Raw genomic sequence first — 26,271 nt, 5'->3', positions numbered from 1 at the left:
ACCCGGTCAGGGACCTCCTCTTGCTGCCTCAGCCTGGCCACCCAGCTGCGGTGTGCCAAAATGCCCCTGTGCCTGTGCTGCCCCCACTGCAGCAGCTCGTGGGGATCAACCTGCAGCAAGCACAGCAGCATCCCCAGGAGTAGGCGCCTGGTCTGTGGTTTTGCGTGGGGAGGAAATGCGCAGCTGCAGGGTTTTGGTTTTGAAGCTGAGATGAGGAGCAAACACTTCTTGGAAAGAAAGAGTGGGAAAGTAAAGCAGAAAACATGTCCCAGGTGCAGGACCCTGTATGTCCCCCCTCACACATCACGAGGTTCCTGTCAGCCCATTTCTCCAGCCTGACGAGGTGCCTCTGGATGGCAGCATGACCCTCCTCACATTTCCCCCACTGCTCCCAAAGTCTAAATCTACTCTCTTTTATTTTAACACTGTTATACCTTTTCCCATCACTACCCTTGTCCTATCGCCATACTCCCTCATAAAGAGCTGTCCTGTAGGCCCCTCTCCCTGCAGAATAGGTTTCCCCAAGTCCCATCCAACCTGGCCTTGAACCCTTGCAGTTATGGAGCATCCACAATTTCTCTGGGCAGCCTGTTGCACTACCTCAGTGTCCTCATAGGACATAGACTCTCAGGTCTCCCCGGAGCCTTCTGTTCTCCAGGCTGAACAACCCCAGCTCTCTCGGCCTCTCTCCATAGGAGAGGTGCTGCAGCCCTCTGATCCTCCTCATGGCTCTCCTCTGCACTCATGCCATGTCTCTCTAATGCCATGCAGCCCAGAGCAGGACCCAGCGCTCCAGGTGGGGCCTCCCCAGCGCCAAGCAAAGGGAAAGGATCACCTCCCTCAGCCTGCTGGCAGCGCTTTGCTTCATGCAGCTCAGGGTACTGACAGCCATCTTGGTAGCATAGGCACATGGCTGCCTCCTGGTCAACTTGGTGTCCACCAGGACCCCAAGGCCTTTTCTGCAAACCTGATCTCCAGCTGGCTGGCCCTCTGCTGTCCAGAGTTGTTCCTCTCCAGGAGCAGGACTCTGCACGGCCCCTTCCCAGACATGGTGAGGTTGCTGTCAGCCCATTTCTCCATCCTGACGGGGTGCCTCTGGATGGAGCATGACCCTCCCCACGTATCCCCTACTCCTCCCAGGTTGGTGTTGTCAATAAACGTGCTGAGGGTACACTCTGTCCCATCATCCAAAGCATTAAGGAAGATGTTAGAAAGTACTGGACCCAGAACTGACTCCCGAGGTACACTGCTAGTTCATGGCCTCCAGGAGGACTTTGCACCTCTGATCACCACCCTTGGGGCCCAACTGCTCAGCCCATCTTTCTGTCTCCTCCTCCAGCCCATCACATCAGCAGCCTTTCCCTTAGGCTCTTAGGGGTGACAGTGTCAAGGGCTTTAATGAAGTGCCCAGACTACCTGCGCTGGTCTCCCCTCATCTAGCAGGCTGGTCATTTCATTGTAGAAGTGTACGAGATTGGTCAAGAATGATTTCTCCGTGGTGAATCCATGCTGACTCCTAATGACGATCTCCTTGCCGTCTGTCTCTGTTTCTTGGAGGCATAGCCCATGGCTGAGGACTTCACTTCTCTTCTGGAAACCTCAGGGGAGAAACTATGATGATAAAAGTGGAGTTCCTGGTCTGTTGTAGGACTTTGTAGGGACTGAAATGCCAAGGAAGACAGCAGAGAAATGGGAAGGAAAGTCTACCAAATCATGCAGTCTACTCTCCTTGTTTCACACACACAACTTATTTCAAGAGAGAGTACCAAATGTATGGAGATATATTGGTCTGCTTGCTCCATGGATTCCTGTAAAGAATAGAAATCTTCAGCTGCTGTTTGTTCACTAGGCACAGACAGGCTGTGTACACTGTCAGGTGAGTGCTTTTCGTACTTCCAAGTCTTCATCTTAAGAGCAATGTTCCCTCTTTGTACCCTCAATTGACGGAGACCTGCAGCTTCTGCATGTTACTGATATGTGTCAGTCTGAAAATAATATCCCGATTATTAACATCCTCTATTTAGCAGTTGTCATGCTAGGCTGTTGTTTTTCCTATCCTGCGGCAGAAAATCATCAGAGCAGGGCTGAATGAGGAAGTATCTGCATTTGGGCAGAGTTCAAAGCTTGCGGTTCAGAGTGCCAAGTGTCTTTTTGTATGGTTTATCTTGGCCCATCTAACGTTGTGATGCCTTGATATAAATACCAATACGCACAGTAGTAAGTGCCAGCATCCCTCTGGGTTACATAATTTATTTGGAGACTATAGAGAGGTTCAGAGGCATGCTTCCTCACTTGGTACTTTTGTCTGTCAGAGCCGTCATCAAACATAGGTGTCTGTCCTGACACGTACAGTATCCTCTTGATCGGCTCTCCGGGAAGCTGCTTGTACCAGTGCACGGTGTATTCTTTCGTCAGCTGGCATGCCATGCTGGTTGAGTGTCCCTCTGCCTGAGTCCGCATCGCCGGGTGTTGCACCGGCACTGCCTGTGCATCTCCACCTGAAAGCGAATAGGGAGAAATTTGGTGAAAATTTGGTGAGGGCTCAGAACGGCTGCAGTCTGGAGCAGGGACAGTGTTCTCCGCACACGGCAAAGATAGGAGAAAGGGAATGGGGCTTACGGGACCAAGAAGAAGCTGCAAGCAGGACGGGCAGCAGCAGCATGCTGCCTGCTTGGGTGAACCGTGGAACTGAAGTAAGGGCAGGAACGTTATAAAGCCCTCCAGGAGGAGAAGGAGTCAAACAGCTCTGGGGAGGAAATGACTCATTTGGCACACCCAAGGGTAGTGCCCCAACTCCTAGCCATTGGTTTGGGAGGGGATGGGGAGGGCAGGGAACAGGGTGTTGCTGCTGCTTAATTTTTTTTTGACAAACTAAATCACAGCAATAACAATGTAAAAGGGTCCATACCCAAGCTACTACCGACCTCAGCAGAGTCAGTGTAGTCATTTTGCGGGACCTGAAAACACCCAAAATACCTGGAAAGCCGGTCATTTCCCCTGCATCAGGAGACAAACCAAGTGTGGGAGAGGCTGACTCCTGGCTTATGAGAAATCCTAGCAAGGTACGGGGATCTTCTTCTCATTTCATCTGTGTTTTGACTGAATAGTCTGTCTTGCAAAGGTCTGAGCCCTCATAGTGACTGCCAGTCCAAGAATGGCTTCTTGCTCCCACCAGCTGCAAAATCCTGTTCCTAATACAAAATGTGAGAAAAGTGCCTGATGGAAGCGCTGCTTTCACATCAGAAAGGCTTTTAATCATTTCCTGGTGAAGCACTTGGCATCTGTAGCTCTTAGATCATTAAACGCCATGCTGCTAGTTTCCTGCCTTCATGGCAAAGCAGTCTGAAGTGAAAACCTGTTGCTATTGGAAAAGAGGTTTGTGGCTATGTGAGTGGGGGCAAAATATGGATTTGGTAGCAGGGGGGCTGCAGGGGTGGCCTGTGTGAGAAGAGTCCAGGAGCTGCCCCATGTCAGGTAAGAGCCAGCTCCAGATGGCTCTGAAAGAGACCTGCCCCTGACCCACCACTGTTTGGGCCTCTGTGAGAGCAGATTCTAGAAAGGGAAGAAAAAAAGAAGAGCTGCACAACATCAGCTGGGAGAGCAAAGAGTGTGCACCAGTCCTGCAGCCCCAAGGTGTGTGCAGCAGGAGGCCAGGAGGTGCTCCAGGCACGCAACAGCAGTTCCCCTGTGGCCTGTGGAGAGGCTTCTGGTGGAGCAGGCTGTCCCCCTGCAGCCCATGGGTCCCACATGAAGCAGACCAAATTTAAATGGGAATGGATGTCAGTATTCTGACCTAAATGTTTTCCTTTTGTATGCTATTTTTTCTTGCAATCTGTCATGGGAATGAACTTCAGGTGTCCCAGTACACATAAGTCTTAACATTTCCTCAAAACAAGCCAAAAAGAACTATGTCAAAGATGATCAAAATAGAATACTTGGAAGTCTACATTACCTTTCAACAGCTACTTGGTTTTCTAAGGCTTTGATGATTAAGACAAAGCCACTTCTCCTTTGATAGCAAAGGTTGCACTGAAGGGGGATAAAAGAATCCAAAAATAGTCAGTAAAGGTATTTACATCTATTTTTGTAAATTTTACAAATCTAATACTCTGACCAAAGGTTTTATATCTCAAACAGTTAAGGCTGACTGCATGTTAAAATTTCGCATTTACCCAAGCTCTTCCTGAAAACCCAAGATAGTCTGAGACGCGCTCAAACCTGCACCTGTGCCAGACCTTAAGGAGCATCTACTCACACATTGCAAAGGAAATGTTAACTTCAAAAACACTGGCAATAATAAGTCCAAGAAAAACTTAAAGATTTTTTTGAAAGTACTCCATTTGTCTACGGAGATTGTTAAAGAAAGATGAAAGCAATTTATTGATTCAATGCAGTAGAAAACAGAGTAATAAAATTTCTAACCCTCATGTCCATACCCCTTATCCCTAAAGAGACCTTTTTATTTCCTTAATGTCCTCTGTAAAACAAATACATGCCAAAGCACTGATCTTCAGGTTAAAACTCTCTCTTTCAGTTTACTGTTCAAGGTATGGGCTTTGAAAAGCTCCAGGACAACATGCTGACTTATTTCCAGGAACAGCAGCATGGAAAATTGCCCCTTTCCAGTAAAGACATTGTTACAACCAGTTCCCTGCCACGCTTGAGCAAAATAAGGGGAAGAGGAAGTGCCGAGGTTGGGTTAGGCATTTGCCTTTCGCCGTTCCCTTTGCACTTGCCACTTGCTCCATTTAAATTCCCAGCTTTTGGCAGCTGACCCCTCCAAGGAGTAGAGGCTCAGTGCTGAGCCAGTCCTGGCTGTGCAGAGCCTGCGTGTCGAGGCCGGGCGGCTTATCCACGCCGGGGGAAGCGAGTTGGGGTCTTTCAAATCGTTTGTGGTTGAGCCACCGAGGGAGAATTGGTCGAGGTGATCACTGGGTTTCTGCCGTAGTGAGAGTACCAGTAGCCACAGTAGTAGGTAGCTGTGTCATCTGGAATTATATTGCTTATTGTAAGAGTACAAATTTTCTGTCTAGAAATCCTTTCAATTCTATACAAGCGCCCTTGGAAGCTCTTATCTACTTTTTTTGCCCCTGATGAAATGAAGAACATCCACTCTGGAGCTTTATTCTCCTTCTGTTGGTACCAATGTATCGCAGTGCTATCAAAATCTTCAGAGACATGTTTAAAAATGACATTGCAGACGTGTACTTCCTTGAGATTTGGTGATGGATACAGGGGTCTGTGTGGGAATTTCCTGTGCAAATCCATCTACGAGAGAAGAGAATGGAAGAGAAGTGAAGGATAGCGAAGGGAAGTGAAGAGAAGAGAAGTGAAGGAAAGGCAAAGGTAAGGAAAGGCAAGGAGGAAAGGCAAGGCAAGGGAAAGGCAAGGGAAAGGCAAGGCAAGGCGATGTTATTAACTGTCAACCAGGGATTTGGGAAGATATTCTTTCCCGCAGAGGAAAAGTAAGATAAAGAAGTAAGGACTTACAAGACCAAGCGGTTGTGGCTACCAGTGCTGCCAGCAGCAGCATGTTTGCTTGTCCCACTCAGCTGTCTCAGAGTTCTTTCTTCTCTCAGAAGACTCGCAGAAGGAAACTGTCCCCGGGGCAGTCTGAGCTGTGCCACATGGGAGGAGGAGGTGCCTCCCTCGGGTGGCAGCTGGAGAGTCCCTGCATCAAACCAGAGGGACGTGTTCCCCAAGCTCCTTCTGGCAGCACTGGTGGTCAGGGAGCAAGCGCAGCATACTGGGGAACAGGAAGAGTTTTTCCTTAGAAATACTTGGGAATGGCAGGCACCATGTTCCCATCACCAAAGTGTTTGTCAGTGGTACATGCTAGAGTCATCTGGAATGACATCCTTTATCATAAGAACACACTGATTCTGGTCAGAAACCCTTTCAGCTCTGTACCTGTCTTTTTGCAAGCCACTTTCCACTGAAGTTTTCCCTTCTGCAAAGAACAGTAGCCTCTGTGGAGCTTCATTCTCCTTCTGTTTATGGCAGATTATGACAGTACTATCAAACTTGTTGGTAGGCTTTTGATTTCACAGGACATTTGTGAAGTTTTCTTGAACTTGGCGATGGATACAGGGGTCTGTAAGGAAATTTCCTATGCAAATCCATCTAGAAGAAAAAAAAAAAAAAGGTGGACCAATCTTGTTAGGTGGAATTCAGAGACTTAGGAATAAGTGCAGCAATGGGCACCCTCTGAGGAAAGGTTGCAAAGTGAGAAGGACAGGGACCTGCCACTGGCCCCTCATTGTTTATGCCTCTGTGAGAGCAGACTTAAGAAAGGGAAGAAGAAACTGCTGCACAACAGCAGCTTGGAGAGAGGTGTGAGCACCAGCCCTGCAGCCCCCAAGGCGTGTGCACCAGGAGGGCAGGAGGTGCTCCAGGCACTCAGCAGTGGTTCCCCTGCAGCCTGTGGAGAGGCCCCTGGTGGAGCAGGCTGTCCCCCTGCAGCCCATGGGTCCCACATGGAGCAGATCTCCACGCTGCAGCCTGTGGAGAGGAGCCCACGCAGGAGCAGGGAGTCTGGGGGGAGCTGCTGCCCGTGGGGGACCCGTGCTGGAGCAGCTTGCTCCTGGGGGATGGACCCCGTGGTACGGAGCCATGTGGGAGCAGTTCTTGAAGAGCTGCTGCCTGTGGGCAGCCCCCGCAGGCTCAGTTTGGGAAGGACGGCATCCCGTGGGAGGGACCCCACGTGGAGCAGGGGCAGGGAGTGACCGTGAGGGATCGGCTGAGAGAGCAGCATTTGGGACAGACCACAGTCCCCGGTCTTACAAGACCAAATGGATGTGGCCAGAACAGCTGGCAGCAGTAACATGCTTACGCATTAAGTGGGGTCTTCACTTGGGTAACAAATCTAACTTTTTACGGAAATGAATACGGGGTGGGTGGGAGAGGAGGTGGTTCATTTCAGCGGTATTCAATAGCAGGTCTCTTGCTGATCCCTGCATCCCAGGCTCAGAAAATGTCGGAACTGTGGAGGTTGCCAAGGGACTCTTAAGGCCCTCAAGTCCAACCCCTATTCAAGCAGGGTCACCTAGAGCAGGTGGCCCAGGACTGTCCAGTGGGTCCTGATGGAGGCTCCACCTCCTCTCGGGACAACCTTTTCCAGTGTTGGACTGCTCTCATGGTAAGAAAGTTTTTTCTTGTGCTCAGATTTATTTTCATTTCATTTGAATTTCAGTTGGTGCCCATTGCCTCACAGGGCACCACGTATAGGAGCCTGACTCTTGGCCCTTTACACCCCCCCCCCTTCTTGGGATTTGTAGATATTGAGGGGCTCTCTGGACTGAAGAGTCCCAGCTTTTTCAGCCTTCCTCTTTGGAGAGATGCCCCCGTCCCTTCATCATCGTCATGGATCGTTACTGGACTGTCCCCAGGATGTCCATTTCTCTCTAGTACTGGGGAGCCCAGAGCTGGACTCAGCGCTCCAGGTGGGGCCTCCCCAGTGCCGAGCAGTGGAGAAGGATCACCTCCCTCAGCCTGCTGGCAGCACTTTGCCTCACGCAGCTCAGGGTACTGACAGCCATCTTGGCAGCAAGGGCACAATGTTTACTCTCATTCCTTCGCTAGACATCCAGCCAGGTCCTTTCCTGCATAGCTGCTTTCCAGCCGGCTGGCCATGTGTGGCCCAGGGCTCCCAGGTTAGATCTTCACTGCAAATATGCCCCTTCCGTGCTCCCTCCCTGCCCTTTCCTTGTTTTTTGCTAGCTCAGACCATGGTGGGAAAACATCCACCTTCAGCAAAGATTGTGTAAGCGGTGTTGCACCGCTGAGTTGTTTAAGCACCCGCTGAGGCTGCAGCGTGCTGCATGCCTGTTCTATTTGTCAACTCTTCAGACTTCCTTCCTTCAGTGGAAGGGACGCCCCAGGAGGGACGTTTTAGGAGCTGAGAGGTGGGTGCAGGAAGGTAACGTTGGTTCCCTGCATTTGAGAGGAAGCTTGCCACTCAGGCTGCAGCCACCTTTCTGTACAGGCTGCCTATGATCTTCTTGCTGTGTGAGACTGCCAGTAGGCACAGTAGTAGGTACCTTCATCATCCTCACGTGTGTCTTTGACCGATAGAGTGCAGGTATTTTTTGCCTCTTTTAGAAGAATGGTACTTGTCCTTGTAGGAATCCTTGTCGTAATTAATCTGTGCTGTTGAGGTCACATACAGAAGCCGTTCAGGAGCCCTGGTGGGTATATGTCGGTACCAATGGATGTAAGCAGCCTGGAAGTTACCTATGGCCTCGACTTTGCAATCAATCACTGCAGTCGTAGATGTCCTTTTGGTGAGAGATGGCTGACGCTGTTGCAGGAGCACTTGTGCTTGCCCGTCGAACAGAAGGAGAGAAAATAATACAACGAGCACTGTCAGCCGCCTGCTCACAGCCGTATGGACGAGAGCCGCTTGCCGCTGCTCCACACGCTGCCCTCCTGAGAGGGGGAACGTGCACGACCAGGCTGCAGCCAGGGCCAGGACCGGCAGCAGCAGCATCCTGATGGCGCTCGCTCGTCGCTGGCTGTGGGAGAAAAATGCTGCCTCTGCAGCAGGGCCAGGGGGCTGTGCCTGACGAGAGGATGTGACTCGCCTGGGGGCCTTCAGGAGAGGGGCCCCAGGAAGCAGGCAGGTAATGCTGCAGGAAAGCAGCTCCGCCAAGCCCTGCTGAATGTCAGCGGTCGTTTATAAAGGGATTTTTATAGTCTGGAGCAACCTACTGCTGCTTACAGAGTAGTTGGAAGCTGCTAAGCAGTACCTGGGCTCAGAGGTTTTTCCTAAGGTCCATGGCCAACACAAGGAAGGAGAAGCAAGACAGTGGAGTTGAATGCATTTGAAGGCTGTCCAGTGACTGCCCGTCGCACCATCTGAATGCCAAAGGCCAGGAAAATGCACGGCAGCCCCTTGGGAGCTCAGAAGCAGGCCTGCTGCCCTTGCAGGTTCTTCTTGTCGCAGGTGAGGTGTGATGCTGCGCCCCAGGGTAGCACCTGCAAATGCTGGGGGCTATACGAGGAAACTCAGATGTTTTAGACCCCAGAGTGGGTTAGCATAAAATAACGATGATCTGGGAGAGCAAAGTAGGGCATCTGTTCTATGCTGTTGATAGCCCTTCTGCAGAGACCAGGTCACTGCTACTTCCCTTGGAGAGAAAACGGAACCGATTCCCACATCTCTGTTGTCCAATTGTTATTTTATTTAGGGCAGCCAGGTCTTAATTCTTCCTGTTCTCTCTTCTCCCCGCCTCCCTCCAGCCATCCAAAAAGTGTTTTCCAGCTCGATAGGGGCACTCTGCTCTTGTACGGTTGTGACAGGAATCTGAGCTTTCCCTCTTCTGTGAGGTGCGACTCATACCTCAGTGCTAAATGTGCAGCCAGGTTTTTCTTCTTCCTGTTCTCTCTTTCTCCTGCCATACCTGGGGAAATCCCTTTTTGTTGCTGAACTGAAACGACTTCTCTGCTGGTACCAGCCACAGCGAGCATCTGCACTGCCTACGGCAGCCCCGAAGCGCCTTTGGTGCCCGGCTGCCTGAGAAGTGTGCTCGATGGGTTCGGGGCTGATGGGGAGGCAGGGCGGGCACGTTCCTTGAGGTTTTGGGGACTTTCAGGGTGTGGTCCAGGAAGGGAAGCACATCTTTGTGCAGGCTGCTTATGGCTCTCTGCTGCTGTGCATCCCACCTGGCGCAGTAGTAGGTAGCAGCGTCTTGCAGGGTGACTTTGCTCACCGTCAGGGTGCAGACAGATTTGTCCAGGTCCTTCTCGATGCTGAATTTCCCCCCATCGGCCTCGTTCCCAAGAAAGAGCCTGGATGCCATGTAGGCAACGCGCTCGGGAGCTGCCCCAGGCCTCTTGCGGTACCAGTGAATGAAAGCTTTGTCAAAGTCGGGGACAGAGACATGGCAGGTGATGAGCACCGTTTTGCTTTCCGGCTTGGTGATGGATACCGGGCTTTGCTGCAAGGCTCGTGCAGGGCCACCTGTGGGAAAGCAAGAGGGAAATTGGGAATGCAAAGCTGAAACAGCAGCAGAGCTTCCCCCGGGATGTGCGGGCAGCAGGGTGAGCAGGGCACATACAAGAGAAAGCAGCTGCCAGGACAAAAGCTCTCAGCAGCCACGTGGTCGCTGCCCTCCGTAGGGCTTCCATGCGGGAACAGGCTCGGGGCCAGAGTCGAGTGGTGGCCAAGCGGATCCGAGCAGCGGAAACCACTTGTCTTGTTGACGTCCAATGAGGCTGTGGCAGCTGCAGGCAGGCTAAAAAGTATGTGGGGGCTGTTCTTTTCCACGTCTTCCACCCTCGGGAGCCCCTGCAGGTGCGCCCAGCCAGGCCAGCAGGAGTCTTCAGCCAGGTGAGGTTTGCAGCCCTCGCCTGCCTGTGGTGGGGAGCACAGCCAGGGTTGTGTGCCAGCTGCTAGAGTGTTTTCTACGGCTGTGCTCTCCCAGTAAGCACAGTAATAGGTGGCTTCCTGCTCCTTTGTGACTCTTCTTATTGTGAGAGTACAGGTGGGCTCCGTCTTCTTCTTCTCGGCCCCAAAAGTTTCACTGTAGGACTGGTTGTAGAAAACAGCCTCCCCTGTCGCCACGTACAGAAGGTGCTGCGGGGCTTCCCCGGGTTTCTGCTGGTACCAGTGAATGTAGGCATTCGTAAAGTCTGACCCTGAGAAATGGCACTCGATCCGCGCAGTGCTGTACGCCACTCTGCGCACGGAAGGTTTTGGCTGCCGGAGGCTTTGCGCAGCTCCATCTGTAAGGGAAATCAGAGGAACAGCGCTGTGGTGACAGCAGGGGCGACCCCCTGAGCACTCCCCGACCCCGCAGCTCGCACCTAAGACTTACAGCAGCAAAGGGCAGCGGCAGCCAGAAGCACCTGCAGCGGCAGCGGCAGCATGCGCGTGGCACGACGTCGAGCCTGCCTCCGTGAACTGGCCCGGGCAGCGTGCGTCCGTCCCCGGCGACAGGGAGGGAGGGATCAGGCACTTGAGGGGCAGAAAGGAGTGGCTCAGGCACCCAGCACCCAATGGCAGCTCCTCTGCGTGGCTCCAGCTCCTGGGGTGCCTGGGGTCTCCTTGGGCCCGTGGGAACCTCCCTGCAGGTGCAGGTATTTGTCGAGGTGATCGCTGGGTTTCTGCCATAGTGGGGTTCCCAGTAGGCACAGTAGTAGGTAGCTGTGTCATCTGGAACTATACTTTTTATTATGAGAGTACAAATTTTCTGGTCAGAAACCCTTTCAACTGCATACTTGTGCCCTTGGAAGCTCTTATCTGCTTTCGTTGTCCCTGTTGAAATGTAGAACATCCACTCTGGAGCTTTATTCTCCTTCTGTTGGTACCAGTGTATGATGGTATTATCAAAATCTTCAGAGACATGTTTAAAATGACACAGCAGACGTGTACTTCCTTGAGATTTGGTGATGGATACAGGGGTCTGTAAGGGAATTTCCTGTGCAAATCCATCTAGAAAAAAAAAAAAAGTAGAAATTAAGTTATTAATTGGCAATCAGTGACTTGTGAAAATATCCATTAGTGCAACCACGTTTGCCTGTGAGGAAAAGTAGAAGGTAAAAAACACTTACCAGACCAAGCAGCGGTGGCCACAAGCGCTGCCAGCAGCAGCATGTTTGCTTGTCCCGCTCAGCTGAGACTCAGAGGAGAGTGAAAGAGGCCCCAGATGGAGACAGGGTTGAGTGGGAGGAGAAGACGTCTCCAGCGATGGCTCTGGGCACAACTGTGTGGGGCTACGTTTGCAGAGAACCCACTGCAGCCTGGGAAAGGACTTAGACCAGGGAATGCTCACATTGGTGAGGAGGTTGTCATCCCATCTCCTCTTCAGATAAACGTGAGAAAGACTGGGAAGTCCAAGGAGCGTGGCACGTGGAAACTTGAGTCAGAGCTGCTGAGAAGGGGTTGGGAGTGAGAGCAGCTCCAGCCGTACATCAGGGCGTGAAGCTCCCAGCCCAGAGGCCACCCTGGTGGGCGCTGAGTGTGTGCGGTCACCTGTAGTGGGCAGGAGGCATGTCCCCACCCGGTCAGGGACCTCCTCTTGCTGCCTCAGCCTGGCCACCCAGCTGCGGTGTGCCAAAATGCCCCTGTGCCTGTGCTGCCCCCACTGCAGCAGCTCGTGGGGATCAACCTGCAGCAAGCACAGCAGCATCCCCAGGAGTAGGCGCCTGGTCTGTGGTTTTGCGTGGGGAGGAAATGCGCAGCTGCAGGGTTTTGGTTTTGAAGCTGAGATGAGGAGCAAACACTTCTTGGAAAGAAAGAGTGGGAAAGTAAAGCAGAAAACATGTCCCAGGTGCAGGACCCTGTATGTCCCCCCTCACACATCACGAGGTTCCTGTCAGCCCATTTCTCCAGCCTGACGAGGTGCCTCTGGATGGCAGCATGACCCTCCTCACATTTCCCCCACTGCTCCCAAAGTCTAAATCTACTCTCTTTTATTTTAACACTGTTATACCTTTTCCCATCACTACCCTTGTCCTATCACCATACTCCCTCATAAAGAGCTGTCCTGTAGGCCCCTCTCCCTGCAGAATAGGTTTCCCCAAGTCCCATCCAACCTGGCCTTGAACCCTTGCAGTTATGGAGCATCCACAATTTCTCTGGGCAGCCTGTTGCACTACCTCAGTGTCCTCATAGGACATAGACTCTCAGGTCTCCCTGGAGCCTTCTGTTCTCCAGGCTGAACAACCCCAGCTCTCTCGGCCTCTCTCCATAGGAGAGGTGCTGCAGCCCTCTGATCCTCCTCATGGCTCTCCTCTGCACTCATGCCATGTCTCTCTAATGCCATGCAGCCCAGAGCAGGACCCAGCGCTCCAGGTGGGGCCTCCCCAGCGCCAAGCAAAGGGAAAGGATCACCTCCCTCAGCCTGCTGGCAGCGCTTTGCTTCATGCAGCTCAGGGTACTGACAGCCATCTTGGTAGCATAGGCACATGGCTGCCTCCTGGTCAACTTGGTGTCCACCAGGACCCCAAGGCCTTTTCTGCAAACCTGATCTCCAGCTGGCTGGCCCTCTGCTGTCCAGAGTTGTTCCTCTCCAGGAGCAGGACTCTGCACGGCCCCTTCCCAGACATGGTGAGGTTGCTGTCAGCCCATTTCTCCATCCTGACGGGGTGCCTCTGGATGGAGCATGACCCTCCCCACGTATCCCCTACTCCTCCCAGGTTGGTGTTGTCAATAAACGTGCTGAGGGTACACTCTGTCCCATCATCCAAAGCATTAAGGAAGATGTTAGAAAGTACTGGACCCAGAACTGACTCCCGAGGTACACTGCTAGTTCATGGCCTCCAGGAGGACTTTGCACCTCTGATCACCACCCTTGGGGCCCAACTGCTCAGCCCATCTTTCTGTCTCCTCCTCCAGCCCATCACATCAGCAGCCTTTCCCTTAGGCTCTTAGGGGTGACAGTGTCAAGGGCTTTAATGAAGTGCCCAGACTACCTGCGCTGGTCTCCCCTCATCTAGCAGGCTGGTCATTTCATTGTAGAAGTGTACGAGATTGGTCAAGAATGATTTCTCCGTGGTGAATCCATGCTGACTCCTAATGACGATCTCCTTGCCGTCTGTCTCTGTTTCTTGGAGGCATAGCCCATGGCTGAGGACTTCACTTCTCTTCTGGAAACCTCAGGGGAGAAACTATGATGATAAAAGTGGAGTTCCTGGTCTGTTGTAGGACTTTGTAGGGACTGAAATGCCAAGGAAGACAGCAGAGAAATGGGAAGGAAAGTCTACCAAATCATGCAGTCTACTCTCCTTGTTTCACACACACAACTTATTTCAAGAGAGAGTACCAAATGTATGGAGATATATTGGTCTGCTTGTTTCATGGATTCTAATAAACAATATAAATCTTCAGCTACTGTTTGTTCACGAGGCACAGACAGGCTGTGCTCACTGCCAGGTGAGTGCTTTCTGTACGCCCAAGTCTTCATCCTGACAGCAAAGTTTTGTGCCCTCAATTGATGGGGCCTTGGAGTTTCTGCATATTAGAGAGATGTGTGAATCTGGAAAATCTGGCAGAAAATCATCAGAGCAGGGCTGAATGAGGAAGTATCTGCATTTGGGCAGAGTTCAGAGCTTGTGGTTCAGAGTGCCAAGTGCTTTTTTGTATGGTTTATCTTGGCCCATCTAACGCTGTGATGCCTCGATAATAATACCAATATGCACAGTAGTATATGCCAGTGTCCCTCTGGGTTAAGAAATCTATTGTGAGACTATAGAGGGGTTTAGAGGCATGTTTCCACACTTGATACTTTCGTCCATCTGTGCCGTCATCAAACGTAGGAGTCTTTCCTGACACATACAGTATTCTCTTGGGCGGCTCTCCGGGAAGCTGCTTGTACCAGTGCACAGTGTCATCACTGCTCAGTTGGCACTCCATTATGGCTGAGCTGCCCTTCATCTGCCTCCGCATCGCCGGGCTTGGCACCGACACTGCCTGTGCGTCTCCACCTGCAAGGGAATGGGGAGAAAATGGGTGAGGGCATGAAATAGCTGCAGTCTGGAGCAGGGTCTGTGTTCTCTGCACACGGGATGGAGAGGAGAAAGGGAATGGGGCTTATGGGACCAAGAAGAAGCTGCAAGCAGGATGGGCAGCAGCAGCATGCTGCCTGCTTGGGTGAACCGTGGAACTGAAGTAGGGGCAGGAACATTATAAAGCCCTCCAGGAGGAGAAGGAGTCAAACAGCTTTGGGGAGGAAATGACTCATTTGGCACACCCAAGGGTAGTGCCTCAGCTCCTTACCATTGGTTTGGGAGGGGTGAGGTGGATGGACAGGGGGTTCCTGCTGCTTAAATTTTCTGGCAAACTAGACCACAGCATTAAGAATGTAGAAAGGACCTAAAAGTTTCGTTCTGAAGTTATTTTGTTCATGTGTGTTTATGGTACCTTTCGCCCAGACTCACCTGTATCTCCTGGTGAGCGCACACATCCTGCCTGTCCCCAGGATGCTCTCCTCTCCTCGGACCCCACACTGTCCCAGAAGGACATTTACCCAGCCTTCCCTAGCAAATACAGCCTGCTCTGGAAGCTCTGTGGGCCAGTTCCTGGTGACTTCTGTCTTACTCTTGCTTGGAACAGCTCCAGCGGGTCTGCTCAGCCTCAGAGAAGAGGTGCAGCTGGCCCTTCTTTGGCAGGAGAGCCCTGGTGGCTGTGACAAAGCCACGGTGAAATGCGTGCTTATGCAAGGCAGCTGTTTGCTGCCCTCTGCTTTTTTGTGCTTTCAATCCATTCTCCATACAGACTATATTTGTGCTTGAAACTGCTCAAACCCACGTGCAGGAACTTGCACTTGGCCCTGTTTAGATTCATGAGGTTCACATGGGCCCTGATTTAAACAGATTCTATTTCATTGTCCTGATCCTCAAATATGCCAGGATTTTTCACCTTGGAGATGATGACAGTTCCATTTTGGGAACTGCTAATACTAGATTATCATACAAAATTAGAAATAATCCTTCTTGGAGAACAATATGTCTTGTGGGACCTGACAGCTATATTGAAATATATCTTCAAGTTCTTGAAACCTTTGACTTAGCTTCAGAAAGACTGCTAAGAGTGTATATTTAAGTACCACCGTTCTGTATATATCACCTGTTTGTACTTGACTTTTGTCTGATAAATAAACCATACCTTAGGAGCATCTCCCAGCTCCTAACAGCAGGTGTGGCGTACTTTACTTCATCCAACAGTCCAGGAAAAGTCAACAATCTTGGAAGAAAAGGCAAGATGTTCAGGACTGTGCAAATTAGAATACTTCTCATTGACTCCTCTGAGGACTGTGCTTATATCGATTGGCTTTGGAGTAGCAAGAGGGAGCTGCAGCAAACAGTGCTATGTGACTCCTATGATTGCCCCTTGAAAACTGCAGGCACTATGTAGTCCTTCTTGTTTCCTGCTTAGAAGGGCAGTGCAGCTGTCTTCAGCTGAAGGTAGTTTCAGAAGGACTTTAAGATAGAGTTGTTTTTCTCTCATAAGAAATTCCCCCCACATCCAAGATGTCCGTCTGTCCCCTAGCCACTTATAGCACTTCTCCCTTCCTTGTTCCTCTCTGTCTCAGGCACCTCTAATTCCCTTCCAAGCATCTCCTGGGCTTTTTGTCTCATAAAGCAATTGCTTGTTCTGTCTTAAAAGACAAAGCCCCTAAGTCTGGCAGCCAGTGAGGGCAGCTGCCTGCTCACTCCTCAGCAGGACGGTTGAACTGGCAAAAGCACTTTTCAACAGTGCCTCAGCTGAGAGAATGAAAATTTGGATTTCCCCTTCCTGTTTGTAGGACACGGGGGAAAATTCTTCTAGATCCGTCACAGCCTTGCTTGCAGATTTAAGGCAAATGTTTGAATTTTAAAGAGGGGCAATATCCAAAATCTGCCTCTCTCATACAGTCGCTCAGCAGCTCTTAAAAGCCTGGTATTAAGTCTTGTGGTACTATAGCTCTCTTGCTCTTCTTTTTCATCAGCCATTGTCTCCTTACTTCAGCTTACAGCTCCAAGGGACAAGGGACAATTTCACAGAGGGTTTGATGAAGAGCAGGACCCATGCTTGGAGCTCCGTATCACCTACTACAAATCAGTAGTTGTGGGCAAAGACAGAGAGATAAATCAGCATGGAAATGATTTACTTAGCAAGTCTTCTCCACAAGGACCAAGGGAAGGGGCAGTGATGCTGTTTTCCAATGTCTAGACAAATAAGCTGGAATGTCTCTACACAAAACATTCATGGTGTTGTGGGGCTGTTTCCTCTGCAAGCACATCTTTGCAGTAGTTTTTGTGGAGAAATGGCAGAAGGCTAAGGAAATGGCTGTGTGTAGTCCTACGTGACACTAATACCACCCGCTGGCTTGGATGTCCCACCTGTGCATCAGCAGCACACAGGTGTCTTTGCATGTGTAGACAAGATATTTCTTTTTGGAGAAACCAGTAGTCCAATTTATATTTTGTGGTGGGGTGGAGGACGGTTTTCAGGCAACTTTTGGTGCCAGAGGACATAGGTTTACTTTGGAGGTAAATTAGGCAGCGTCCCCTGGGAGTGGCTGGGCTGTGATGAAGGTGTACCCAGAGCACACTGGGTGGGAGAGAAGGGAGGAAGCAGCAGGGGTGGGGATGCAGCAAGAAGTCCTTATCCCTGGCTAGGGGGGACACAGCAGTATCCTCAGACCACAGGTGCCCCCTGCACAAGGAAAGGGCACTGAGCTTTACTCCCCACTTCTGTCAAAGGCATAGTGCACAGAGGAGGAGAAACAACAAGCCTTAGCTGCAGTGTGCGGGTTGTTTTGCACACAATCACCAGCCATCACACAGCAGAACCAAGCCATTTGTCTGCAAGTTATCTGCAAAGTGTCATTTGAGCTTGGGATTTGGGTAATAAGACATCACTGATACAGAACTGTATATTTAGGCTGGGGGACAAATGGAAGAGTAATGTAAAACCAAGATGAAATATATTCTGAGACAATTAGAAATAACTCATACATAAGACTGACTTACAAGGCAAGAGACAAGCTTGCAGGCTTTTCAAGAAGCCTGTAATTTTTCTTAACTCTGCCACAGCTCCTCAGGAGAAGTTCAGAGGTGCTGGTATAGTTCAACTCAAAGAGAGAGAAAGAAATTTAATAATATATGTGCTGATACCCCCCATCCCCCAATGCAATGAATTGGTGGAGGCAGGTGATGTTTTTTTTTACAGTGGTGGCTTAATTTCCTGTTAAAAAGAGAGGCAGAATGCATGTCAACGTGAAGATCTGGTGACGCTATTGGCAAGGTGTAGGCTAATGGTCCATGGCACATCTGGAAAGAAGTAAGAGAGAGCAGTGATGAGGAGGCAGTCACTAGAAATATGCCCCTACACTGAGGCAGCAACATCCTGCTGGGACTGCGCAGCTAAGATTCACAGGGGGCACACCTGGCTCACGGACAATGTGCATCACTGATGGTGCAGATGGGAGAAGACTTATACCAATGTGCCACACTGTCTGAGAAGTAAATAGCTCTTCTGTAGCCATGATAAATCAGTGCACAGCTTGCTATATACCTTTCTGGCAACCTGTGGACCTAATTTTTGTCTTTTGTTACCTAGTTTCTGCACAGTGGGGCAACTCTTGCTTTCTGGAATATAATGTCATACTACAGGGCATCAGACACATTGTTCTACATAAACAATGACCAGAACCTTTAAAAACATTTTAAAAATTGAAAATAATATGTACTTACAGGGGAAGAGACAAGCTGAGAAGGTTTCCAGTAAGCCTGCTGTGACTCTGCTGCTGCTCCTCAAGGGCCCAGCAGCACTGTGTGCTCCCAGGCGATGAGTACTCTGGGGCTGAAAGAGCAAGATGAGAGACAAACTCCTAAAGCCTCCGATACTAAAATGTGGAGATTCAACAGCTGTTATTGCTTCAAGCCTCTTGGAAAGTTTCAGGCTTTGACTGTGAAAGGGAACACAGGCACACACAAGGCCTGAGGGGGAACGAGAGGTCATGTGACCATGGAGTGAAACCTGTGGAGAAGGTGGGTGCCTCTCTCCACTGAAAGGGAGACCTACAAAGAGTTTGATATTTATGAGAGGGGAAAAATGGATAAAATGGCACATTAGTTCCCATTCGATATACCAGAAGAGCGAACAGGTCTTCAAAGCATAAAGACTGCGTGCTGAATTTCCTTGAAAAGTTGACACAACTCATGAATTGACACCACTGTGTTGAATTTAATTCCAACTCCCAACACTGCTCTACTGGACTTCTGCATTGCCTCCTACTGGCATCCATTCCCAGCTCCAGCTTTAACTCTCCTCCATCTTGTAGAGGAAACCCTATGGGAATGATAACAGCCATGTGTGAGCTCTTTCTTACTCCAGGAAAAGCTGGGGTGGGAGGAGAGAAACGTGACAGGAAAAGTCTTTTGACCAGAAACCCTGCATCGATTAGATTTGTTTGAAACCCTCACCTCACAACCTCACATTTCCTGGCAGTATTATTACTATTGCTATTGCTATTGTTGTTGCTATTGCTATTAGTATTGCTATTGCTATTATTGTCTCAGACCTCTTGGAAAAGAGAAAAAACACAAAGTAGGAATACTATGAATTTTATGCTGCTTTGCTGACACAAACTGAGCAGGCAGTGTAGAAAAGTGGTGGAATGTTTTACTTACAGGGGTTAATCCTACATAAGTATATCCCTACATCCACTCTCTACCTCCTTGTCTGTTTTGAGGATTCCATTTAGGGTGAAAGGTGATTTGGTGCAGTATTTTTGTATCCTCAAGAGCCACGGACGGGAACTGAGCACAGCCCCCTGCAAGCAACTGGCCTGCTGGTTTTGAGCGCTCCAACATTAAAAGACTGCTAACGTTCATTTAGTAGTGCTGTTTCAGCTGGCAAATAACACAGTGCTCTGCTAACTCATAGGAACAATAGTCATCCCAGGGAAAGCAAGCCATGGGTAGGTGAATGGACAGAAGCAAAGACAGGAGTAGACGTGTAAGAAAGTTATCAGGGAAGCTGACTTTACAGATCAAAGTCATGCCACTGAGCTAGAACATGAGGCCATTTGCAGGTTTTAAAGTGTTTTCTCATCGTTAGTAATCTGGCTGATTATTTAAACACAGGTGGAATATAAAGTTATTTTAAGCAGAGGTAGCATAGAGAATTACTTTCTTCTCTTACCCTAATGTTGCGTCTTTGAGTTCAATCCGCTGAGTAACTTGTTACTCAGTGCAGATTTTCCATGAGCAGCTGCTCTGGTTTGATCTATAGCATGAGTTTTAATACCTATGAGATACACAGATATGTTGCAGCAATGAGTTAGGGTGCAGCTAATGCACTTTTCTATCTTCATTTGCCTGCATGCTGAAGTAGCCGGTCACTGTGTACATAAGGCTGGTTTTCATCTGCTACTGCACTGAATTTGCCCTGTGTGCCTGCAGCTATGAGCCAAGTTTGGATAATGAGACTTTTAAATAAACTCGTATCTTAAGATTCAATCAAATGACAGCTCTAGACCGGTCAGTACAAATTCTAGCATCTACCACCCTCTGCTGGTGTGAAGGAGTAAAACCCTCAAAAGTCCTTTATGAGCAGCTGTGTAGTAAATATGGATGGATGCGGAGAACGCCTATAATATGCTGTTTTTTGTTTGTTTGTTCGTTTTGTTGTTGTTGTTTTGGTTTGGTTTGGTTTAAGCAAAGAATTTATGCACCAGTCACTTTTATTTTCATGATTACTTTCTAAATAGTCAGCAGTGTGATGTTCAGTCTTGGGCTAGGAGATACACAAAGATCCTCAGCATGCTTCTGCTGTAAAACATGTATCTTATAGGCTTAAAATAGAGTGTTTTGAATCACTATGAACAACTACAGACAAGTTTCACTTTCAGTTATGTCTCTACAAGAGAGAGTTGGGAGTTACAGCATTGTGCCATGTATGGGTTCTGTCGGATTTTGGACACAGAGAATTTTTGCATGACCTTCTCATTTAGCAATTTTATCTTAGCACACACAGGTTATTCCTTGAGATTACATGGTGTTTTGTTTTGTTATTTATTTATTTTTTATTCACTGACACACAGCTAGATTATTTATTCTATCGCAGCTCAACCTGTTTAAAGAAAAAAAATCAAAGTTTTTATATAGAGTTTGGCCTTCTTCTGTATAATTGCCTGAAATGCAGGTATAGAAAGCCTGAAGTACATTCCCCTCCTTTATAGCACATACCTTGGAAATTCAATAATTGAAGTTTAAAGTAACATACCTTTCGGGGCTTTGGTGTTCTTGTTCCAGTTACGCATCGTGCTAGCAACAGTCTGCCTAGCCAACTACGCAGGCACAATTAGTCACCTGTGGTTAGCTTCGGGTGCACCAAAGCCTCTGCTCTGACAACACCGAAAGAGACCCCCCAACCTTTTTTCTCCTTTGAAGCCAGGTTGAGTATGTATAGGACTTTGGTGCTTGTTCTTAGCAGCCATGAGGCGCTTCTTATGAAAGGTAGACAAGCAAGCTAATGTTCCTCTGTGCTTTGTGCCAGGAGAGCCACCCAGAACCAGGCTGGACCTACTCTTCCGACAGCTTATGAAGAATTTTGGAGCCCTGGAGTATTAGGAGCTGTATTGCCCAGGTTAGTACATGCACACTATGAATGAATGGCTGATGGTGGCCTTGAGTGCTGGGACTGCAGCATATCCCCATAAGGGCAGAGGAGGTCAATCCTCCTTGACAGATGTGGGTCTCTCTGACTCCTGGAGACCACAGTTCTGATGGCTACATGTTGCTTTGTTCCCTGCATTGCATTTAGTGGCTGTGGCTGGACAGAAGTCCTGGATCTGCACAGTGGTACTTTTACTAATGTCTTAAGCATATTCTTTCACTAAAGTTTCCTTTAGCTGCTTTGAAGCATCTGAATATGAAGCAATTCCCTTTGGACTGGTTTCAGCTCTGTCAAATTATTGTTAATTACAAGGTCTTCCTGTTGGTTACAGGAGACCCCATTTGGAAAGTGCTACAGTTTTCCCCATATGATGCTTCTGTGCTGCTGGAGACAGGGACCACACAAAGGCAGTATCAGGGATGAAATCACATGGGTGAAGACCTAACAGATGACTATATGAAAAGTGACTACCATATATATAATACACATTTAGGGAGATGATGAGCCCCAAACACACCCCACTTCATATTTTCTTATTCTGAACCTGGGCTAAGATCACATGCCATTTCCTAAAATTCCTCTCTAAATGAACACAGTTACTTTAGTCCAGTAAGAGCTGGAGTTTAAAACCCTTGCAAAGTGGCCTCACTGGCTTTCTTGGAGCAAGTCAATTGCAGTCCCCTCAGCTGCAGCAAACATCTTGCCACCAGAGAGCACATCAGAACTAGCAGTGAACACTGCTCATTACAGGGGATGGAAAAACATCTTCATGCTCTTTTGCATTGCTTTCAGAAATGCGACCTTGCTTAATTAATGGAACTAACTACTTTCTGTAGGTAGGGTTTGGCTTATTAAGTGGTGCATCATCAACTGTGACCTTATTGTTTTAAATACAAAAAGTAAAAGACGGATCTTTTAAATCTCTTTTAAAAGCCAACAATAAAAAAATCCTATTTTGGCTTTCAAGCGGCCAAATGGCTGCTCATACTTTGCCTGTCCAGCCTTGCAAACTGCACCTACAGCCAGTGACTGCTCTTTCGCCAACCTCAACCGTTTATCTTACCCATCATAGTGATATGCTTTTGGTGCCCTTTCCCTGAGTCAGCAAGACACTTTTAAAAATTTTCATTAAACATGGTCTTAAAGAGACTATGATTTACTTCATGTCTTCCTGGCATCAGGGCAGTAAAGAGAGCATCCTGGAATGCCAGTCTGAGGAGGACCGTACCCCACAGCCTCCCCGCCCTCTTCTCTTGGGGACAGATGTATCCAGTTCTGAGTTCTGGAAGGGGTGGAACAAAGGATAGGGAGGAGGAGGAATGGGACAGAAGCATAATTCATCTTGTGCACTTTCCATTATTCATGAAAGGCTGTAAACCAGATAGACAAGCTGCAAATAAACAATTTATTAGTTCACTCACTTGAGATGCTCCTCCATCTTCTGCTACTTTGTCTTACTTCCAAGGCCACACTGTGCAAAGCCAGACTGCAGGTCCAGGAGATGGGGCCCCTTGATCTTCCAAGGGTTCATTTCATGTAAAATTAGAAGTTATAGTTGCTGTAGAAGGTTAGCAGTATGTGCTGTCTCAGGCATAAATAAGCCTTTAGAGAAATCAAGACACGATGGGATATTGCTTTACAATCACCCTGAAAGCATGAAATTCAGTAATTCACCAAGTTCAATGTAGTGTGTTAATCAGAAACGTCCAAGCAAAGGGGGAAAGTACTTCTGGGCTAATACAACTGCAGGGGGGAGGGTATGTAACAGCAGTACATACTGAAAAAAAAAAAAGTCCCTTGCTTGCCCATGAATAATCTTCTATAAATCACAGAGAAATACATTTATTTCATACTGATCATCTCAGGAGCTGCAGAAATAAAAGTGTCTGAGAGAGAAGTCTGATTGTCTTAGGAAACTAGAATAAGAAGAATCAAATATGAGAAACAGCTGTTAATCCCAAATGATAAATGTTTCTATTCACCAGCTAGTTTTCTATTCATCTTTCAGAAGGGAAAATTAAGAAAATTATTATTATGGCTAGCTATCAGTGTCCTTCCTTTAGCATCTATCATCTCAGTGTATGAAATTTTGCAAGGAATTTTAAAGATAACATTAATAATACTCCTCATCCTTCCCACAAGAAGTCTATTTGCTTTGTGGCTCCAAGGTGCATGTGTGAGATATGAAGACATACTTAATGCCAGAATGGTGTTATATCCACAGTAACCTGCAGCACATAAATCATACACGCATCATGTGCAATGCATGGCTGCTGGGACATTTTCATTGCTTCTTCTTATTGCCAGTAAATAATGACATTGCTTGCAGTGAGTAGACATCTGATGGTTTTTGCAATTACATTTGTCTTTATACTGTGGTGGATTGAAGAAACAAAGATCAAGCAGCATAGCTGATCATGAAAGCCCTTCGCTGTATATCAGAGACCTTTCCCATCTCTATACCATCTCGTGTACTGCAAACCCCTTACCAGTGAATTTAGCATATTGACCTGTAAAAAGGTTATTAGAAGAATCAAGGTCAAGCATATTGAATTTGACTTCGGTACTTCTAGCAAGAAAAGGGCATAAAGATAACTGCACACAATCAACACTGGGTAAAGAAATGCTGTAGGGATATCACACCATTCTTTGCTTCTTAGTGTTATGGCTGTTATGCATGATGGTCCAACTTGATTGTAGGCTCTTGTCAGAGAAGTGGCCACATAGCATCTGCAGGGAAACTGAGGCTCCATTGTCCAATGTGGGTCTGTTGCATGTGTGATCTGTACAGCAGCTATACTGAAATGCAACGTTGAGATCTAGGTAAGCAGGAAACTGTGGCCTGAAGGTCATCACTCGCACCATAAATCAGGTTTAATAGGTTATTACGACCACCTCAAAGTGGTGTACTGGAATTTGGAATTTATTGCAACACCAAAAACAAATGCTCCCTTGGATAAATTCTTGCCTCTGGATCACTATTGATTGCCAAACCTGTTAAAGGAATGAAAAGAAAACCAAAGAGCTTCCCACAACCTCCTGAAACTCTGAAACTCTGACGGTGAGATGCGTGCTTATGCAAGGCAGCTGTTTGCTGCCCTCTGCTTTTTTGTGCTTTCAATCCATTCTCCATACAGACTATATTTGTGCTTGAAACTGCTCAAACCCACGTGCAGGAACTTGCACTTGGCCCTGTTTAGATTCATGAGGTTCACATGGGCCCTGATTTAAACAGATTCTATTTCATTGTCCTGATCCTCAAATATGCCAGGATTTTTCACCTTGGAGATGATGACAGTTCCATTTTGGGAACTGCTAATACTAGATTATCATACAAAATTAGAAATAATCCTTCTTGGAGAACAATATGTCTTGTGGGACCTGACAGCTATATTGAAATATATCTTCAAGTTCTTGAAACCTTTGACTTAGCTTCAGAAAGACTGCTAAGAGTGTATATTTAAGTACCACCGTTCTGTATATATCACCTGTTTGTACTTGACTTTTGTCTGATAAATAAACCATACCTTAGGAGCATCTCCCAGCTCCTAACAGCAGGTGTGGCGTACTTTACTTCATCCAACAGTCCAGGAAAAGTCAACAATCTTGGAAGAAAAGGCAAGATGTTCAGGACTGTGCAAATTAGAATACTTCTCATTGACTCCTCTGAGGACTGTGCTTATATCGATTGGCTTTGGAGTAGCAAGAGGGAGCTGCAGCAAACAGTGCTATGTGACTCCTATGATTGCCCCTTGAAAACTGCAGGCACTATGTAGTCCTTCTTGTTTCCTGCTTAGAAGGGCAGTGCAGCTGTCTTCAGCTGAAGGTAGTTTCAGAAGGACTTTAAGATAGAGTTGTTTTTCTCTCATAAGAAATTCCCCCCACATCCAAGATGTCCGTCTGTCCCCTAGCCACTTATAGCACTTCTCCCTTCCTTGTTCCTCTCTGTCTCAGGCACCTCTAATTCCCTTCCAAGCATCTCCTGGGCTTTTTGTCTCATAAAGCAATTGCTTGTTCTGTCTTAAAAGACAAAGCCCCTAAGTCTGGCAGCCAGTGAGGGCAGCTGCCTGCTCACTCCTCAGCAGGACGGTTGAACTGGCAAAAGCACTTTTCAACAGTGCCTCAGCTGAGAGAATGAAAATTTGGATTTCCCCTTCCTGTTTGTAGGACACGGGGGAAAATTCTTCTAGATCCGTCACAGCCTTGCTTGCAGATTTAAGGCAAATGTTTGAATTTTAAAGAGGGGCAATATCCAAAATCTGCCTCTCTCATACAGTCGCTCAGCAGCTCTTAAAAGAACCTCCTGAAACTCTGATTGCTCATTGTGACATTTTAAAGCCAAAATCCCAGTTACCACAGTTGAGCCACTCAGCTTCTCCATAAAACACAGTTATCAACAGAGTTTCTTTGGAAAGATACTGTACTCTGAAAGACAGAAAGAAAACTACTTTGCTCTTCTTTCAGAGCAATAAAAAAATCTTTCTTCAACTGAAATCTGACAAATTGGAGTAGAAACCGCCTATACATAAAAAGAGCCCACAAGCAAAACATCACAAAATATAACTGAATTGCTTAAAAAAAAATGTAGGTGTTCCTAAATAGTTGTAGCTTTCATGGATCAGCAAACAGAACAGAGCATATTTATGGAGATTTTTCTTTTCACAGAAGATAAATGGACAAGCATAAAAATGAGTAAGAGGTAGCAATCTTCAGCTGGGTGACAGTCAAGCGCAGACAAGCTACCTTGTGCATGTGAACAGATATTAGCTGGCGGCCAGAGTCCATTTCCAGGAGGAGCAGCTAGGAGATGCGCTGAGCATTTTGGAGCCCTGGCCATGACTGAAGTTGAGAGCAAGAATTTAGATGGTACGCCTGTTATGCTATTTTTCTTTGGAAAAAGAGTTATTAAATTAAGGTTAGATTCTCTAATACAACACGTGAACTATGTGAAATTCTTTGTAACAAAACTTCAAAAGCACCACAGATGAAACAGCTTCTTTGGATCAAAGGTTTATTTTTAATGACACAGCACTGGAAAACATAAGTTACAGATGACTTTTTGATACAGGATACATTATATATCTTAATTTAAAAGGATCTGTGAAATTATGCTGCATAAATACATATAGTGAAAATATATTGTGTTTATTTCTCATAGATTA

General features: G+C 47.8%; 2 protein-coding genes, 1 long non-coding RNA gene and 1 gene segment (V, D, J or C); 1 reads left to right on the top strand and 3 right to left on the bottom strand.

Annotated features, from left to right (window-relative positions):
• The first annotated feature begins 6,093 nt into the window (after nt 1-6,093).
• LOC106042879 (uncharacterized) lies at nt 6,094-26,043 on the top strand. The gene is made up of 3 exons (XR_001211349.3): nt 6,094-7,138; nt 20,990-21,079; nt 25,775-26,043. It is a non-coding gene; the product is annotated as an uncharacterized lncRNA (long non-coding RNA).
• Nucleotides 7,970-8,752, bottom strand: LOC136786306 (T cell receptor gamma variable 8-like). The segment is given in 1 exon segment: nt 7,970-8,752. A coding segment is annotated over 1 exon segment (499 nt).
• LOC106029682 (T-cell receptor gamma chain V region V108A) lies at nt 9,348-10,251 on the bottom strand. Its single transcript, XM_066991001.1, has 2 exons — nt 10,059-10,251; nt 9,348-9,961 (listed from the first exon to the last, which is right to left on the bottom strand). Exons 1-2 carry the CDS (start codon nt 10,126-10,128, stop codon nt 9,348-9,350), a joined length of 684 nt encoding a protein of 227 aa, XP_066847102.1. The 5' UTR covers nt 10,129-10,251.
• Nucleotides 10,351-12,535, bottom strand: LOC136790084 (uncharacterized). Of its 2 annotated transcripts, none has more exons than XM_066992214.1 (3): nt 11,554-12,525; nt 10,818-11,434; nt 10,351-10,725 (listed from the first exon to the last, which is right to left on the bottom strand). In XM_066992214.1, the coding sequence occupies exons 1-3, from the start codon at nt 11,594-11,596 to the stop codon at nt 10,468-10,470; spliced, it is 918 nt and encodes a 305-aa protein (XP_066848315.1). In that variant the 5' UTR covers nt 11,597-12,525; the 3' UTR covers nt 10,351-10,467. The 2 variants fall into 2 exon arrangements, with proteins under 2 accessions (XP_066848315.1, XP_066848316.1); XM_066992215.1 differs by having other exon boundaries at nt 10,386-10,725; nt 10,807-11,434; nt 11,554-12,535.
• Nucleotides 26,044-26,271: the final 228 nt, after the last annotated feature.

The sequence above is a fragment of the Anser cygnoides genome, chromosome 2 (assembly GCF_040182565.1).
Source record: "Anser cygnoides isolate HZ-2024a breed goose chromosome 2, Taihu_goose_T2T_genome, whole genome shotgun sequence".
Lineage (NCBI taxonomy): Eukaryota > Metazoa > Chordata > Aves > Anseriformes > Anatidae > Anser > Anser cygnoides.
Note: the sequence above shows the minus strand (reverse complement) of the source record. Positions and strands in the feature narration are given on the sequence as shown.

Coding starts and splice junctions, on each gene's coding strand:
- LOC136790084 (XM_066992214.1), bottom strand. CDS start 11,596: ATGCTGCTGCTGGCAGCGCTTGTGGCCACCGCTGCTTGGTCTG. Junction 11,435..11,553: donor GGCCACCGCTGCTTGGTCTG/GTAAGTGTTTTT, acceptor TTTTTTTTCTAG/ATGGATTTGCACAGGAAATT. Junction 10,726..10,817: donor TGCCGCTGCCCTTTGCTGCT/GTAAGTCTTAGG, acceptor TTTCCCTTACAG/ATGGAGCTGCGCAAAGCCTC.
- LOC106029682 (XM_066991001.1), bottom strand. CDS start 10,128: ATGGAAGCCCTACGGAGGGCAGCGACCACGTGGCTGCTGAGAGCTTTT. Junction 9,962..10,058: donor CCTGGCAGCTGCTTTCTCTT/GTATGTGCCCTG, acceptor GCTTTCCCACAG/GTGGCCCTGCACGAGCCTTG.